The sequence below is a fragment of the Ictidomys tridecemlineatus genome, chromosome 10, assembly GCF_052094955.1.
Source record: "Ictidomys tridecemlineatus isolate mIctTri1 chromosome 10, mIctTri1.hap1, whole genome shotgun sequence".
NCBI lineage: Eukaryota > Metazoa > Chordata > Mammalia > Rodentia > Sciuridae > Ictidomys > Ictidomys tridecemlineatus.
The window spans coordinates 14930506-14949986 of record NC_135486.1 but is presented as its reverse complement, the minus strand read 5'-3'; the positions used below and the strand labels follow the sequence as shown (position 1 = coordinate 14949986).

General features: G+C 40.6%; 1 protein-coding gene across 1 annotated transcript in view; it reads right to left on the bottom strand.

The window, feature by feature from the left end:
• Lamc1 (laminin subunit gamma 1) overlaps nt 1–19481 on the bottom strand; it is a 110305-nt gene that overhangs the window by 13149 nt on the left and 77675 nt on the right. Inside the window, exons 6-18 of the mRNA XM_005319715.5 lie at nt 19095–19212; nt 18483–18581; nt 18249–18385; nt 17331–17453; nt 17050–17239; nt 16628–16740; nt 14380–14601; nt 14073–14261; nt 9463–9708; nt 8678–8831; nt 7987–8129; nt 6798–6976; nt 5596–5752 (exon numbers count right to left, since the gene is read on the bottom strand). Of these exons, the coding sequence (XP_005319772.2) occupies nt 5596–5752; nt 6798–6976; nt 7987–8129; nt 8678–8831; nt 9463–9708; nt 14073–14261; nt 14380–14601; nt 16628–16740; nt 17050–17239; nt 17331–17453; nt 18249–18385; nt 18483–18581; nt 19095–19212 (2070 nt within the window). The remainder of the gene's footprint in view (nt 1–5595; nt 5753–6797; nt 6977–7986; nt 8130–8677; nt 8832–9462; nt 9709–14072; nt 14262–14379; nt 14602–16627; nt 16741–17049; nt 17240–17330; nt 17454–18248; nt 18386–18482; nt 18582–19094; nt 19213–19481) is intronic.

Sequence of the window (19481 nt, the reverse complement as noted above, 5' to 3'; positions counted from 1 at the left end):
TCCAAATCCAGCCTCTTCCCCACAGTCTGTACCACTGCCATCAATGGGTCTCCAACTGCCTGCCCGTGAGTCCCACCTGACTTCGAGGCCCTCTTTCCCACTCACCACTATATCCCCAGCCTTACAGAGAGGTTGGAAAAGAGAAAGCAACCAAGGATTTTTTTTTAATATTTATTTTTTAGTTATAGGTGGATACAATATCTTTATTTTATTTTTACGTGGTGCTGAGGATCGAACCCAGTGCCTCACGCATGGTAGGCAAGTGCTCTACTTCTGAGCCACAACCCCAGCCCACCAAGGATTGTTTGATGAAGGAAAGAAAAATTGATTTTGATATTCCAGCACAGGCTAAATTTAATCATAAATACACAATGTTGTTAAAAATGCTGCTAGTCTTGGAAGCTAAATGTACTTCAAAACTTGGGGAAATAAACTGTGTTTAAAACCATATTGACATACGGCATATTCAACTCACTTTGTATTTTGAATTAAATAGACTGTTGCTGCAACCCTTTCCCCCTTGTACATATGTAATTCTTTTAATTGCTCTCTGCTTTTAAATAGCTCTTTAAGTTGCTCTTTATTAATAATACTCAACTTAATACCTGGATCCTAATAAACCAAAAGATATATATAAGCCCATGCAAACATAAGCCTGCCAGTATTTGAGGTTATATTAATACACAAAAACCATTGAGTAGCTGGGTGCAGTGGTGTATGCCTGTAATCTCAGCTGCAAGGGAGGCTGAGGCAAGAAGATTGTGAGTTCAAAATCAGCCTCAGCAATGGTGAGGCACTAAGCAACTCAGTAATACCTGACTCTAAATAAAATACAAAATAGGCTCAGTGATTGAGTGCCCCTGAATTTAATCCCTGGTACCCCCACTAAAAAAAATCATTAAGTCATACTCAAAACTGACCAGTGAGGGGAACAGAATAGAAAGCAAGAAATAAACTCCACAACTACAGCCAACTGCTTTTTGGTGAAGTTGCTAAGAACACATGTTGGAGAAGGAACAGTCTTTAATAATGGTACTGGGGAAACTGAATATCCACATGCAGAAGAATGAAACTAGAACCCCACCTCTCATTAGTTACAAAAGCAACTCAAATGGATTAAAGACTTAGAGGTAAGATCTGAACAATGAGACTCCTAGAAGAAAACACAGGGGAAATGCTTCAGGACACTGGAATGGGGAAGAATTTTTTGGACAAGACCCCAAAAGCAGAGGAAACAAAAACAAAAATAAACCAATGGGATTAGAACAAACTCAAAAAGCATGGCAAAGGAAACCATTAACAGATTGCACAGAAAACCTCCAGAATGGGAGGAAATATGTGCAAACTATCCATCTGACAATGGCTTGGTATCTACAGTATATAAAAACTCCAAAAATTCAATAGCAAAAAAACCCAAATAACCTGATTTAACAATGGGCACTTGACCTGAATAGACATTTTCAAAAGAGACATACAAATGACTAACAAGTATATGAGAAAAAATTCAACTTCACTAATCATGAAGGAAATGCAAATTAAAACCACAGTGAGGGGCTAGGGCTGTGGCTCAGTGCTAGAGCGCTTGTCTAGCATGTGCAAGGCCCTGGGTTCGATCCTCAGCACCACATAAAAATAAATAAATAAAGGTACTGTGTCCAACTACAAATAAAAAATAAGATATTAAAAAAAAAAACATAGTGAGACAGCATTTCATCCCAGTTAGAATGGTTATAACCAAAAGACCAAAGATAATAAATGCTGATGAGGATGTGGAGAAAAGGGATCCATTACACACTGTTGGTAAGAATGTAAATGAGTACAGTCACTATGGAAAACAGTATAGAGGTTCTCCCCCAAAATTAATAACAGGCCTGGCATGGTGGTGCATGCTGTAATCCCAGCTATTCAGGAAGGCTGAGGCAGGAGGATCTCAAGTTCAAGGCCAGCCTAGGAAACTTAGTGAGGCCCTAAGCAACTTAGCAAGACTCTATCTCAAAAGAAAAAAAACAAAAAGGGCTGGGGAGGTGACTCAGTAGTAAAGAGCCCCTGGGTTCAAAATATAAATAAATATAAATAAAACCAGATACATAGTGCAGCAATGTTTATCTAACAAAATAGAAATCAGTATGTGTAAGAGCTGTCTGTGTTCACCATGAGTAAGAGATGGAAACAAGCAAAATGTCTGTCAACCAATGAATGGACAAGAAAATATGGTATGCATAATGGAATATTATTTGGCCATAAAAAGAATGAAATCTTGTCATTTGCAACAACATGGATGGAGCTAGAGATAATTATGTGAAGTGAATGAAGTAAGCCATGCACAGAAAAACAATTACCACGCAATCTCACTCATATGTGGAATGCAAAACAGTTGATCTTGCCAGGCTTGCTGGTGCACACCTGTAATCCCAGCAACTCAGGAGGATGACAAGTTTGAGCATCTCAGTGAGACTCTGTCTCAAAATAAAATAAAAAGAGCTGGGGGTATAGCTCAGTCATGGAACACTTGCCTAGTATATGCAAGGCCCAGGGTTCAGTTCCCCCAGCACTACAAAAAACAAGAATAACGTTAATCTCATAGAATGGTAGTTATCAGAGGATGGAGAGAGTAGTGGGTGGGGGGAATAATGAAAAGTTGATAATGGGTACTAAGACATAGTTGCCTGGGAGCAGGAAGTTCTGGTGGGTATAACAAAACAGGGTGGTTATAGACAACAATAATGTGAAGTACAGTTCAAGAAGCCAGAAGAAAGGATTTTGAAAGACTTTACCCTAAAAAATAATAACATGTTTGAGGAGACAGAGAAGTTTAACTTGATTTAAATACCACATCATCTACACATATATCAAATAATTATATTAACCCATAGTATGTACAATTTATATGGTTTTAATAAATAAATTTAACTTTAAAAAATGAACCAGTTCTTACTTCAGCATATGCTCAATGTAAAAAAGAGGTCAAAGTTAAAAACAAATGAGATTAATAGTTTCAGAAAACAGCATTTGAAGCAAGGCCACCAAATATATGTGCAAAGGTGATCCATTGCACAACCTTGGCCTAACTACACACAGGGGTCCTGCCTGGAATGTCACTTAGGCAATTCCTGAATAACCTTAAGAAAGTACTAAGAACACAAGCTTAGATCAGGGAAAATCATTTAGATTTAGGAGGGAGATGCAGCCAGTAACATCTGAGAAGCCCCCTCCCTTTAGACCTTCAAGAATGCAACAGTTCTTGATCTTTTTGTCCAGTTCTTTACAGAAACAATAATATCTGAAAAAGAAACAGATAACCTAACTGGTAGGTTTGCTTCAAATGCCTTCCAATTTCAAGTGTCTACTTGCCAGACTTAATGCATCGTATAATCTCCTTTTAAATTTGTACAATAAATACTAGTTTCAACTACAAATGAATACTAGGGGATAAAAAAGATAAATAATTACGAAGACACTTTCATTCTTGGCTAGTTTGAACCTCGGCAGGCAAGGGCAGCCAGGAACTCTGTTCATAACTGAGATCTTAGGGAAGGTGACACTAGCCCCACCTGACTAGGATGCTTCTAGAGCTTTCAGACGCAGCAGCCCACTGTACTCTGGCTCAAAGAGGTGTGATGGCTCCCATCAAAGTTTCCATCCAACTTAATCCCCTTCCAGGGCAGAGGAAAAAAGGTAGCAATTGGAGCCAAAGAGAGTTATGGATAGCTGGGCTGCATCAAGATGCTTGGAATGTAGGTGCCGAAGCTGGGTCCCTTCCTTTCTTGCTCTTTGACCTACTCCCGTGGTTGCCAGTGCTGCACCAGGGCTGAGTACTAGACCCCTGCTCTTTGCTGCACTGATCAGCACTTTGGATATAACCCCATATTCAATTTCTCATATATATGACAAGATAGATGTGAATCAGCTGTCCTATCTAAAACCAATACAAACATATAAACACTTTATGTTAAAATAAGCTACTGACCTCTCATTATATTTTCAATCTCTAAAAACTGACCTATGGAACAAAGTCTGGACTCTCATATTAAAATCAAACTGGCCCAAACGAGATATACTCAATTACTTCCTCCTCTTATCCAATAATCACATAAAGTAAAATTTCTATACATTTGAAATATTTAAAAGAAGAAAGGAGAAACGTATTGTTTGTGTTGACCTATGACAGGAAGGCCTCTTCATGCAACTCCAAATGGACAGATTTATAAACTCAATGGTGAAGTCAATCATTGCCGTCTCAAGTATACTTTTAATGTACATTTATTTTGTTCATCTGTGAATTCTTGCATATCAGCGATGGGAAGCCCCATAACATAGCTGGCCTGATGGAGCTGGGTCTTTCTATCTTTTCATTACTGGTGTGTTGAGCAAGTGCCTGGATTACTATGGTACTCAAAGAGTGCAAAAAGGACTTGCCTGAGTTTGAAAATGCTTAATTCAGGGCTGGAGTGGTGGCTCAGCGCTAGAGTGCTCATCTAGCATGCATGAGGCACTGGGTTCCATGCTCACCACCACATAAAAATAAAAAAGATACTGTGTTTACCTAAAACTAAAAAATAAATATTTAAAAAATGCTTAATTCACAGAGTCAGAAATAAGAACAAGACTTTGAAGTGATTTTTTTAAAGCCAACAATCAATTATTCAAAATACTTTAATGTTTAAAAAACTAAGTTGTCTCTTAAAGTATATAAAATATTTTAAATTGTTTCCTACATCTTAAGACCATCTCTTCTTTGTTATCAATCTCAGATAATGTGCAAATGACTAATTTAATTGCAAAGGACCTTAATGATAACATAAGATGAAAGCCTATATTTTTCTATAATGTTACTAGTACATCTGTTTGCTAATCAAATGAAAAATTTCCTAAGTAGGCACTAGTTTGTAATGTTTACTAACTGTTGCATAGTCAGTAGCTAGATATTCAGTCAATGCTTAAAGATCATGATTTTTTTTTATGAGCCTCCTTACTAAGGAAGCAGTACATAAAAAAATAATTAATCAATTAACTTACAGGAGTACTTTGAGCTTCATCTCCAGTCCTTTTTTATTTTGTTTTGAGACAGGGTCTTGCTAAGTTGTTGAGGGTCTGGCTAAGATTCTGAGACTGGTGTCAAACTTGTGATCCTCCTGCTTCAGCCTCCCAAGCAGCTGGGATTACAAGTATGCACCACTGTATCCAATTCAAACTACATTTAAGCCATGGTGTAATGGAACAAATCTATGAAACATTTAAATCTGAATAGCAAATATTTTTGATACATTGGAAAATTACCTTCTATTATATCTTTTTTTTTAATATTTATTTTTTAATTGTAGATGGACACAATACCTTTATTTTATTTCTTATGTGGTGCTGAGTATGGAACCCAGTGCCTCGAATGTGCTAGGCGAGCGCTTTACAGCTGAGCCACAACCCCAGCCCCCTTCTATCATATCTTAAAGCATTAAATTGATGATTATTTTTTGAAATACTATTCTGTAAAAATACATATTGTACAAGTAGTTTAAAAATTGAGAAAGAATTTTATAGAACCTTACTAATTAAATGAATTAGGAACTACATCACAAATTTACATTTAATTATGTGTACCTTTGACATCCTGGGCCTCACGAAGGAGGTCCATAACCTCTCTCTCTGCTTCCTTTAGCCTATCCTCAAAGGCTTGATCTGTCACCATCTCATCCCCAGTTCCAAGGTTTGCTATGAGACTCTCTAATTCCTGGAGTTTCACTCGATGATCAGCAACCTGAACATGATGGAAGAGAAAAGGGAATGAGCTCCACTGTACTTACTGCGGGAATTTCAGAGGCACTCTGTGAGTATGTGTTAAATAGATGTGATGGGTACTTTTCCTTTTGTTTCTCTGGCTTCAAAAAGAAGCCTTCCAGAGTGTCACTTCCTGACTTTAAACATCACCTGCAGACAGTTCTTCAGTTCTGTCCTTTCCCGAGTGGTAGATGATCTTCTTGCTTTTTCCACTTACCTCTGACAGTATCCCGAATTTAACATCCAAAACCACACCTCTAAATTCTGTTCTCCCTGAGCATCTCAGTGTATGGCATATCTAGCTACCCTAAGCAGAAGACTCAGGATCCATCCTTGATTCTCCCCTCCCCCAGTTATGCCCTTAACGCAGGCATTTATGCAACAGGATGGTGGTTCCTCTTCTGCCCCCCACCTGTCACCATCCTAATCATAGTAGTAGAGTGCTCCTTTTCAAATGCAAACTGGATTCCTAAGCTTGGAAGAGTTTTCCAGTGCCTTCCCACTGGATTTGGAATAAGGTATGAACTCTATTCTAGGGTCACCCTGGTCTTACATAACCTGTCCCTACCAAACACTCCAGGCTTGTCCCAAACTACTCTCCCTTCAATCAGGAGGCGCCAGCCGCCCTGGCTTCCAGGCCCTCCCACGCCAGGTTCCTTTTGTTGGGAACAACCTGTGGTTACTTGGCTTATTCCTTTTCACTTATTCCTTCTTACTTGGCTCATTCCTTCTCATTCTGAAGCTCTCACTTCACAGGAATTTCCTGAAAGAGGTCTTATACAAAGTAGTTTCCAACAGTTATTCTGTTTATATTCTTTCTGGCACTTATCTCAATATGTCTTGCTTATTTTTTAATTTTTTATTATTTCCCTCCTGACTAGAACATAAGCATCTGAGCAGAGGGATTATGTCTATGTTGTTTACCACTTTTTCTCTGGAGCTGTGTGCTAAGTTTTTATCCAACATCTGCTGAATGAATGAACGATCGAATGAATGAACGAATGAACACACTATTGACAGCTTACCTTATCCTTCACCAGCCGGTAACAAGCTGGACATTCCTGGCAGCCAGGCCAGGAACGATTGTAGAAATAGTTCTCTTCGCACTGGTCACAGCGGTTTCCCACAAAGCCTTCTCTGCATTCACAGCGACCATCATCTTTGCACTGGAGTGAACGAGACCCCTCAGGATGACAGTCACAAGCTGCAGTAGGGGAAACAGTACATAATAAGCAAAAGGAGGACAGGAACATTTCCTTAACTCAGACTGGTAACAATAAGCTAATTCTATTATGATTATAAGTCGACTTTGTTTTACAGACCTATTTATGAGAAACTAAATGGTTAAGTCCACTTATCAGAGAAGACAGATAATTTTATTTTAAAGTAAAAATAAGCCTTAAAGTAAAAAAGAGGTCAAAGTTAAGAACAAATGAGATCAATTTGTAAACTTGCATCCTTTAGGACACGCTTCAGGTTATTTAATAGTTACGGAAATTATTAAACTAATAAGTGCACCTTTCATGCACTTCAAGAATTCATCTATCTTCACCTCTCCACTGCCTAACATTTCTCTGAAGAATGAGAAAACCCAAATGCTAATGCTTCTCTTGCATTATTTTATAGTTTGTTTACTCACTTTGTTCTCTGAACTTAGTCAGTGACTTATGCTACATTCCACAGGAGAAATGAAGGAATTCAGAAAGCAAAAACACCAAATTGTTCCAAGGCCTAATTCTAGGCAAGTGTTTATGCCAAAGAGAAGCAGATGTTTATATGCAACCGTCCCAGAAGGGGCCCCAGGGTGGGAAGCAACCACGGCCAGTAAGTCAATGAGCACACTGTGAACAGGATCCTTCACTATTGGCACTAAGAATGGGACCAATAAAAAAAGCTCCACTAAACATAGTGAGCAAGCTCAGGAATCCAAGGGGGAGCTTTCTTTGGAAAAAAAAAAAATAGAAGATTGAAAAGAATAAAAAACATTTAAAAAGAAATATGAATAAGGTAGTTGCAAAGAAATCAGGGACGTCCTTAATTTCTAGAGTTTTAGACAAGGAATATTCATGGAATAAAGCATCTATGATGCTTTAGGAATGGCCCTGACCATAAACCAGGGGGCTGAACAGAGGCTTGTCAAAGTCCTTTCTTCTCTCAGGTGCTACTGGAATCAGGGGAGACTTATTAGCATTACATGCCACCAACATGTCTTACGTTTGCAGCCTTCAGGTCCAAACCCAAAGTGGTTGACCTCACAGCGCTCACAGTGCTGACCAGTGATGCCCGGCTGGCATTCACACTGGCCGGTGCGGATGTCACACTGTCCGTTGGTGGAACCCAAAGCATGGCAATTGCACCTGAAAATGAACACAGGACACTCCTAAGGTAGGAAAAGCAGACTTTAAACAAAACTTTGTGGCTTTGTTTCAGGATAATATTGATTCAATCTGTATGTTTAAAGTTGTTAAGACAGAATGTTAAGGGTTACTAAGCCCCCAAGGTTCAAGTTATTTTTATGAGAGCTACTTAGAACCTCTTTTTCTAGCTTAACCAATACCAGTGGCTCTCCTAACTGGTACTACATCAGCCCTGCCCAGGAGCTTTGAAAATAGGAATTCCCAGGTTGCAACCCTGGAGGGTCAGATTCTAAGTTCCACAGAAAGAACCTGGTAATTTATAACTTTATTAAGACATTGCTCAGTTGATTCTGACACAGTTGGGGCCACTTCTTTGTCCCATTAGCCTATTGACAACTATTCAGTATTACCCTTAAGGGTGATTTTCTGTATCAGGCACTCAAATCATTCCTGAACAAAATCAAGCCATTATTAATTATAACATAAAAATTCACTTCTTAAAATACAAAAATAGCAAAGATGACTTCCACCTATCAACGATGCCTCACCTCTCACAGCCTTGTCCACTCTGTAGGTTGTAGAAGCCAGGGTCACAAGTACCACAGTCCCGGCCGGACACATGAGGCAGACACTCACACTGACCGGTCACAGGATTACAGCTGCTCTGCTGCCTCACAGTGCCATATGGATTGCAACTGCAAGCTAGGGAAGGAAGAGAGAGAGCAAAGGATGGAAATCACCTGAGAGAAATACCAAATACAGAGCCACTCAAATGGCTTCCAATATGGAAGCTGCTGGGCACATGTGGCTGTTGAGCACCTGTAACGTGGGTGGCCAGTCTGAATGGAGAGGTGCTGTAAATGTGAAAACATGCTGGATTTTGAAGACTTAGTGTGAAAAAAAACATGCATTTCATTGATGATTTTTTATTAATTATTTGTTGAAATTATAATTATTGGCTACATTAGTTTAAATAAAATATTTCTCCTGTTTTATTTTTAAAAATAAAAAAAAATGTGATGGCTAGGGGCTGGGGCTGTAGTCAGCAGCAGAGCACTTGCCTACCACATGTGAGGCACTGGGTTCGATTCTCAGCACCACATTTTAAAAAACAAAAACAAATAAAATAAAGGCATGTTGTCCATCTACAATTATAAATTTAAAAAAAAAATATGATGGCAGAAATTTTTAAATTATGTAAGCGGTTTACACTATATTTTTATTGGACAGGGCTGTGTTAAACCAAACGACTATGTGTATTTAAAGAGACACACAACGAGTCTGCAGAACAAAGGTGTATACCTGTGACAGGATTTGACCAATGGCTGATTACCTTTGCATTTGTCTGCTGGATTGGGAGCCAGGGGATTTCCAAAGAATCCATCTTTGCACCGGTCACAATAGAAGCCCGCAGTGTTATAGATGCATTTCAGGCACTCTCCTGTCGAGCGGTTGCAATTTCCCACAGCATTGGGATCAATGTTGTCATTACACTGGCAGAGGCGGCAAAGCCTTACAGGGCCATTTCTACCCAAGGGGTCTCCAAAGTAGCCATCATCACAGAGCTCACATCTCTTACCTGGGGATAAGACAATCTGATGTTATGATAGAAAGATCTGGTGCTCAGTTACCTGGTCACAAACAGTGTAGTCTAGCTATCAGATGCAAGATGATATAGTACAGTGGGGGGTAGGAGCCCTGGGTTGCAGCCCCAGCACTGGGCCAGATCAGTGGAGTGACCCTGTGCACATCTCCACTTCCCCATGAGAAAGACAGGCTCTGGTTTGCCTGCCTCACTACAAATGTTCTGATAATTAACGAAAATCATGTATTAAAAAGTGTTCTATAAATGAATCAGGCCCAAGGATTATGAACCTCTCCAGTCCCAAGGGATGACAATGCATATATGTCAGTCTTGGCTGATACTACTAAAAAAGATGGAGTGCCACTCTCAATATCCTGGGTGTCCCAGATGACAGGTTGAGGAGGATCATCCTCTCAACATATAATAGGCCCTTGCTGTCTCTAGTTGAGCAGTGTCAACTAATAAAGAATCAGAGATTTCTTGAAGAGAACTTAGAAATCATACACTGCCACCTGCTCCTATCAGAGCTAAGGGCACAGACAGGTTAAATAACTTGCCCACAACCAAATAAATGACAGAAAGAGAAGCAAAGCCAGAAACGGGCTCTTTCCCCTGATAAACTCCCAGCTCCTCATCCTTCCTTTTCTAGTTTCTGACCATCATTACTCAGGTATTAAGAGTGCAAAGGCTCTTTCTATCTTTGTATTCAAAAGGGTCTAAATGAGCCTAGAGGTTTTGGAGAACTGCATGTTCATTTATTCAACAAATATTTACAGAGCATCTGCTGTAGGCCAGCATTGTTCTAGGTTGTAAGGACGATTCGAATGAGGCGGTCCTTGCTCTCCTGAAACCTGCTGCAGCTGGGGGAACCAACACCCAGACATCCAAATAAACAAGACTATTTCAGATCGGGATAAGCATAAAAAAAGTTAAAAGAGCGCAAACAAGATAAGGTGATACAGTAAGAGTGACAGTGACTTTATATTGGATAAGAGAAAGTCTCTTTGTGAGGAAACACAGGGATGAAGATGGAAAGTCAGAGGGAATAGTGTTTCAGAAAAACCAGTCAAAGCAGAAGCAGTTAAGAACCAACCCATGCAGGAGATTCTGCAATCTGGATTTCAATTTAAGTGCAGGGAGAAGCTCCTGGGGTTTTAAAAGTGCTGTAATCTGATTTACACTTAAAAAGGATCATTTGGGCCTCCACATGGAGAATGGTTCTTAGGGGAGCAGGTGAAGCAGGGGAGGCAATTCCAGGTGAGAGATGACAGCAGCTGGAACCAGGATGGTGGCAGGGGAGGTGGTGAAAGTGATCAGATCTGAGACAGTTAAGATCTGCAGGCTGTTTCTGGGAAATGAAAGACAAAGGATCAAGGACAAGCCCTAGGATTTTAACTTGAACAACTAGGTAGATGGTAGTATATTTAATGAAATGAAGAAGATTAGGAAAAGAACAGTGTTGGGATTGGGAGGAAAAAAGAGACAAAGATTTACCTTTAATTTGTTTACTTTGGGGATTCCTTTAGCTATATGAATCAAGATCACAGCAGAAAATAGTTGGCACATTCAAATTAGCAAGACTTGGGCAGAGTTTAATAAAGTTGCCATTATAGAGTCTGGGGAGTGTTGGAAGCCACAAGGATAGTGCAGCACCTCGAACAGACTCCAGAACCTGCCTCTCAGGTGCAGATAGACCAACCAGGTACCAGAGCCTAAAGATAGAGCTGTTTGGAGAAGGCCAGCTGCCAAGAGCTAAAAAATTAAGTTTTGAGTCACCAACACAGAGGACCCCACAGAAAGGGGGCTCAGAATGAATACCCTTCCCTCACTCTCCTCCTTCTCTTTGATCACCTGTATGTGCTTTCTGCCGTTTCTGAACGCTAGTGGAAACTGGCTCTGATGTAGCACATACAGGTCTCATCCATAGGGGACAGAGAGTGGATATGAAGGGACAAACAGATGTGTCCACCCCATCAATCGCCCAGGCAGGGATGGGCAACAGGTAGCTGGTGTTCAGGGCTAAAGATACAGAATTTGCAGTCATAGGCTTTTGAATCCCAAAGAGGAGCTCCGACCACCTCCAAAGGATACACAGAGGAAAGGAAGGAAAGAAAACAAGCAGTGATGTGGCATGGAAGGCAGGAGGGGACAATGTCTGAAGCAGAGGGTGGTCAATGGTGTCCAGCACTGCTGGGAGACCAGGTAGGATGAGGACTGAAAACTGACCCCTGGATTTGACAAACACCAACTGATAAGCTGAACAAAAAAATGTGGGTGGAGGTGGGGCAAGAGGGGAAGCCATGTGGCCCTGAAGTAAACAGCTACCACACTCCTACCCAGATCCATCTCCAGATCAGCACCAGGCAGCAGGCATTCCAGTTATGCTTCTCATCAGATAATTTCGCATATGACCCGTATTTTAAAAGTTTTGAAACTAGATTTGAATAAAACTTAAACTAAGATTATGTAGAAAAGCTAAAATAGAAATGTCTAGTAGTCTGTGAAAACTCCAAAATACTCTCTGGCAGCTACAACTAGTCAACCATTTTTTTAAAGTTAGCATCCAGGTTCAAATTCTAACTGTATGACTTAAATCTGGGCAAGTGATTCACTTTTCTGAACCTTGATTTTCCTTATCTTCCCTCCCCTAGAGAGGAGAGGTGTCCTTTCTTCCCCCACCACTCTGGTGTACTATGCTCTTTTATCTGAACTAACCGTGCTGTATTCAATTATCTGTTTTCCTCCATAAATTTAGCCTCTGAGGAATAGGAACCATCCTTTCCTCATCTTTGTATTTCTAAAGACATGCACTCAAGTTTGCAGGAAAAGGGATCATTGCTATTTCTTTACCTCTGAAAACCATGTTAAATACTAAGTCACACGTAGAAGGATGCCACGTGTGATTTTAGCAGCCAGCACACTTGAGGCACTAAAAGAAGCCCAAGAGGTCTGGGGCCTAGAGTGCAGGTTCAAGAGTGGGTACTGGGGATTGAAGCTAGAGAAATCTGTTGGGTCATTCGCTTAAAAAAACAAAAGTAAGACACTGATGCATGTGTGTGCACTCACACACACAAACACACTGAAACTCACATGGTACCCTATTAACATACAATTTTAAGTGTGCATTATCAGTTTGAAATAAAATTATAAAGAAACACAAGAAAGTCAGAAATATGGAATTTAACACTCATTTCCCTCATTTGCTCAATTGCCTTAAGCAAATGAGTAATCATGCCGTTCCCATGGTGCAGAGTGAGTGTAGCATGGAAAGGTGCCGTGTTGTGATGTTTCCTGGTGATACAGTGGCAGTATTTTCTAGAGGAAAAGCCTTTAACAGGGTCAAAGGCTGCGCCAGAAGGCTGGCCAGAACCTCTCCATTACAGTGCTGGTGGAGTGGCAGGGCAAGGGGAAGGCCTGAAGTGAGCCTCAGTCTGCCCAGCTGGTCAGCATGGGCAGTTGTCTGAGTAGCTCTGTAAGATAAAGTTTTATAATACTTTGAAAACAACAACAAAAACTAAACACATAGACTAGCAGAAGGACCTATTCAAAGCTATAAAATGCAAATGTATTTTCTACCAAACGTGGTGGCACACGCCTGTACTCCCAGCCACTTGGGAGGCTTGAGGAAAGGAAGATGAAAAGTTGGAGGTGAGCCTTGATAACTCAATGAGACCCTGTCTCAAAATAAAAAATAAAAAGAGCTGAGGATGTGGCTCAGTGGTAGAGTACCACAGGTTCCATCCCTAGTAAAAAAAAACAACAAGCAAACAAACAAAAAACTCAACCAAATGTAAAGGACTCTGATGTATTAATACAAACTATTTTAAGGAAGAATTTTAAAATCATCTCTTTATATTAAGAATTCCAGGACAATCAAGTAAACTAAAAGTCAAGTTTGACTTCTCATCTTATAAGAGCGAGTATGATATAGTGATCGTTATCTCTGGAGCAGGACTGCCTGGGATAGAATCCCAGCTCAACCACAACTGGCCACGCAGCCATGGACATGGGACTCCATGCCTCCGTGCCTCAGTGCTCTTGTCATATCATGGGAGGAATGGTAAAGCAACCTTACAGTTATGGGGTTTAATGAGGAGGTGTGTGTACGGTGCTTAGAGCAGCTCTTGGCCACAAATTCTTAGCAGATGTTAGCCGTAATTAGTAATCTGATGTGCATTTTATGAATCCATAATCAACCTGATTCCTACAAAACCTTTTCCTATGAGAAAAACCATAATCACCAAACTAAACAAAATACTCCAAAAACGGGGGTGGGGGGGCATTCCCCACCCCTCAGAAGCCCTTTCCCCAAGTCTTCTAAGATGGAACACTGAACAAGACAAAAAGCACAGACTTACCCGTGGTACCAGTCGGACAGTTGGTGCACACTACCTCCTTTGTCTTGGGAACAACAGCACAACTTGAGCCCCCAGGACATGGACAAGGTTGGCAGTCAGAAGACGTGCCCACAGTCGAATCTCCGTAGTACCCATCACTACACTTCTCACAGTGGGGGCCAGCAGTATTGTCTCTGCAGTTACAGACACCTATTCAAACAGCAAGTGTGAGAGGACAGGCAAGAGTCCAAGAACATAAGACAATGAGCATTTCCTACCCAACCACCAAAGAAAAGTCAGGCCCAGCAACTGTCAATCATTCTCTCACCTGTCTCAGGGTCACAGGTCTCACTGTGTCCATTGCAGGTACAAAGCACACAGGGACTGTATGGTCCGAGACTCGGAGTTTCTCTTCTGTAACCCGGGAGACACATCTCACAGAACTGCCCTCCATAACCCACTGGACAGGTGCAGGTCTCCACCCAAGTTGCAGGGACCCCAGGCCCAGGACGAGCACTTGCCAGGGTGACATCATCCAGATATCCAGCACCTGTGTATACGGTGTAGAAGAGAGAATCACTGAAGTGCTTTCCATTCCCCAAAAGATTGTGAAAAGTCAGTCACTCAAGAGTAGCCAAATTCCAAAGAAAATTGGTCACTGGCTTAATTTATCTGCTGAAGAAGATAATTAGAAAATAGCATTCAGGACAACCATGTGGTACTGGGTGCTAAATTTAGTTCAACATTTTTTAAACACACACACACACACACACACACACACACACACACACACACATACACACCACAGATTTGTCAGATTTTTGAGTTCTCCCAATCACCAATGTGAAAAATAAAAGCACTGAACAATCATTTGTGGCAAAAAGAGATTCAAGCAAGAGTGTAGAAGGAAAGAACAGTACAAGCCTATAGCAATTAAGTAGTGTTTTGCTCTTTTGCCATAAAAACAGGCAGAAACTACAAATTCAAGGATAAGAAAGAAGGGAAGCAACTGTACAGGTACACTTAGGTTGCATTTTTTGCCCTCCACAGAATAGTAAAGATCAAGTAAATTAGGTCTAATGTGCACAATCATTCCAAAGCCAACATGCCATATGCTGCAATGCCTTCCCATTTTCAGAATGAAAACAGAAGAAGCCTTAAATCAACTGAGACCAATGTTCACACCATCTGGCAGTGTCTCTGGCAGCAATGCTCTTTGGGCAAAGTGGGCCTTGGTGATCGCCACTCAGGTTCCACTCCACCTTAGCCTTCAGCAGTCTCTGCTCTAAGTAGGTTTTTTTATTTCCCCCATCCAAGTTACAAAAGATGGCTTGCTATTTACATAATTCACTTGGAAACTGACCACCTAAGGTTGAAGCACACCTCTTATATTACTGGCTTAATTTAACCTTTCATACATTTATGGCTTTTTTGCCCAGTCAGATCATGAGATAAGCCTCCTCAGGCTAACATGCCTCCAACTCTAAACATTCTTAAGTCTCCCTGTTCTAAAAATACTCTCTTCAGTCTTGTTCCTACTCCCAAGTTACAGTGCGGCTCTTTCCCTTCCCTTACAGCCAAACTTCTCTAAAGAATAATCTTTATTTTTCTTCTTCCCTTCAGTTACTTTTCAAAGCACCGCAAGCTAAATTTAGTTTCAACACTTCTGAAAAAAAAATCAAAACCACAATCGACAAAAAGTCCCTTGCCAATGATTCCTTAATCAGCCAATCTAAAACCCAGTGGTGCTATCATCTAACCTGTTTATCCTCTGTAAAATTCCTTTCTCCTCTGGGTCTCAGAGCATGGACCTTAATTAACAGTGTTTCCAGGACTCCATCCTCTTTCTCTTTCTATATTTTGTATCACATTTCCAAATTTAAAAATTATTGTCCATATGTTGACAGACTTCTAAATCTAGATCTATTGTTCTAACCTCTTCCTGGGGCCTAGGTTCATATTTCTAATTACTCCCAAGTGATTTTCATCTGGATATTCACACAAGCATCTCAAAAATCAATACGTCTAAGCCACTGATGGCACTGTCAACGTCATCTCACCACACTGACTCAATCTCCTTCAAATAGCTTCACCTTCCTAGAGAAGTACCTCATTAAAAAAAAAAAAAAATTTAAAGAAAAATAATTTAAAACATTATTAAATTCTTATTTAAAATTACAGCAAATGATTACTGAATAATCTATAATTTTTCATAATTTAGCCAATGATTCAAAAGACTTGATAATTACAGAGAGCAGCAAAAAAAAAAGAAAATGAAGAGTAAGCATCTTGAACCAGTAGAATTATTAGGTTTTTAAAGAAAATCTATATTTACAATAACTTCAATTGACTTACTAGTGACAAAAGAATTCTACTTATTAATTTTAGTGAATTTTCTCTGGGTCCATGAAAGTAGGTTAAAACTATATTATTTTCTATATAATTCATGTGTAATAGGGTAGTTTATACTGTTTCTTTATAATCAGTGTTACAGTAGAAGAGAGAAACTCTACATTATCAGGAATCCTTCTACCCAATTGTCTTAAACAATTCTTCTAAATGACATTACAACTCACTTCTCTCACTGTATGTCCCACGGATCTTGATAGAAGTCAAGTTGTTTAGTAGCTTCTGAAATTCAAAAGGGGAAAGAGCAGGCCTCCAGGGGTAATCTGTTGCTTCATGGAGCCTGGGGAGATAGAAAGAGCTGCCTTAACCTTTGAAGGATAACCCTGGGTGCCGGGAAAGCATTTCTCATTCATCTTATCCATTTATACCACCAACAATGCAATGCTCTGACAATCTGACCGAATCAGAAAGGAGATTGTTGGTTTGACAATACAACTGGAGGAGGGAAAGATAAACAAAGGAAAGCTCCCTTCTTCAAGGTCTCCTTGATCATCCAAAAGTTCTTTAACACACACTGGGGCGAGTATAGATAGAGAGACCCCTTTCACAATGCAGGTCACGCCCGACTTTACAAAGAAGGCAGCCTCACCTGAAGATGTACTTCACAGTGGTCTCACTTGGGTAGGAATTGCCCTGAGCGATCAATGGCACGGACACTCTCAAGCCGGCTCCCTCCAGCACCAGGTCTTCTGCAGAGAGGCGAGTGTCTCGTCTGTCCACCCGGAAGGAGAAGGAGAGGTTCTGACCATAACTCAAGACCTGGTTGCCCAAGAACTTTGCTGGAAAGCAGACACAATGGTAGACAAGAACATGAGAATGAGGCGAAAGAGATGCACCCAGCAAGTCACACTGCTTCCCAGACTCACTTACCAGGGGCAATGAAGTATCTAGGAAAGTAGCTATCTGAGATCACGGCGATATCTTGCCTCTCAGAGGACCACTCGAGAGATGCTTCAGAGCCATCCCTCTGCTCCACGCGCCACCCGTCCTCATCTGCAGACAAGATGAAAACACAAGCACTGTTACAAGGCAAACATCCTGAACCAGGCCCTCTATAATCCCACACACAGGTATGGCTGCACCCTGTACACAGTCATCAATAAAAATTTTCAATGAATGTTTCCTACAATAGTACCTATGTATGCTATGCCCCTTAAGCTATATACCACTATATTATTTATGTAACGTTTGAACTCACTGCTCACCACAGTAAACTCTACAACCATATATATATATATATATATATATATATATTTTTTTTTCTATTAAAGGACCAAACAAGAAAAATCATGCATGTTAAGTAGCATGGAATGTTTCCTCCATCAAAAACTCTCAAAGAGGAGGGTGAAGTGGCACATGCCTATAATCCCAAGCACCTGGGAGGCAAAGGCAAGAGTCTCTCAAGTTCAAGGTCAGCCTGGGTAACTTAGTGAGACCCTCTCTCAGAATCAAATATAAAAAGGGCTGGGGAGGGTCTGGAGCTATAGCTCAGTGGTAGAGTGCTTGCCTAGCATATACGAGGCCCTGGGTTCAAGCCTCAGCATCACATAAAAATAAATAAGTGGAATAAAGGTATTGTGTCCAACTACAACTAAAAAATAAATATTAAAAAAGGTGGGGGGGTGCTTGGGATATAGCTCAGGAGTGGAATATTCCTGGGTTTAATCCCCAGTACTGCAAAACAAACAAACAAAAACCCTTAAAGACTTACTAATTCAAAAAACAAAAATATACTTTAAATTACAGTCTCAGAGTCTTGGGGGTACTGGGGGATAAAATCTAAATTACCAATGTGAAAGGTAGAGGATATAGAATAAACACTGTAGCCGATTGCATTTGAACAGACAGAAGAGTGCCCAAAGCAGAAGCAGGGGGTGCAACCCTTAGGATTAGATGGTTCCAGATTAAAAAATCCAGGTTTGCATCTGAAAAAGATTAAAATGCAATCAGTTATTTTTTTTTTTTTACTTGAGATATGATAACACAATAAGAAAATGATACAGCTGGAGAAAGATGGGCTACCTCTCACAGTTGAAGCCTTCCACGTTGTCTTTGCAAACACACCTTCCTGTTTCCACGTTACATTCATCTATGCTGCCAGAAGGATTACAGGAGCACGGCCTATTCGATGGAAAATAGAATAAAATCACGAGAGAAGAGAAGGAAGGAGAGACTTCACCCTTAAAGTTAACCTTTGCTTTACATGTTAATCAATTCTACACATGGAACAACATGAACCTCTAAAGTCATCTTTCTGTTGGGTTTGGTTTCAGTCCAGGATTTTATCAACTTAGAATTGAAACTGCTCATTCTGTATGAACCAAACTCCGAGCAGCTAGCTCATCACCACTTCTAGTCTTGAATCTTGTTGATGATTACCACGGGGAAAACGTTCACACTGCTGCCAATAAGTCACAGGTCTACTGTTATGGACTGGCCATATGTAGATTCTGCCTCGTCTCTATTTTGTTTTGACATTTATTTTTTAGTCGTAGTTGGACACAATACCTTTGTTATTTATTTTTTTTATGTGGTGCTGAGGATGGAACCCAGGGCCTCGCACACTCTAAGCAAACACTCTACCGTTGAGCCACTCACTCCGACTCCCCATCTCTACCTTTGAGAACATTTTACCTGCATCCTGCCTCCGTGAGAGAATGGAATCCAGGCTGGCATCGGTCACACTTGTCACCCATCACTCCTGGCTTACAGCTGCATCTGCCGTAACTATCACATTGTGTGCTGAGAGAACCTGAAGTTTAATGAGTTCACTGTCAACCACCAATCCAGATACGGAAGTAAAATCAATGTGTCAAAAGAAAGACAACTGGTAACTAAAAGAAATGCCTGACAACTGAAGTGTGATCTCTAGATGATCTCTCAAAATCCCACCCTTTTACTCCCTGACATTTAATCTTCCAGACATACCCGAAGTTGATTCTACTCACTTAGGAACCACTCTGCCTGCCACGGCACACCTGCGCAAGACCTGTCACTTCTCTGGAGGTGAGCACAGGCCCC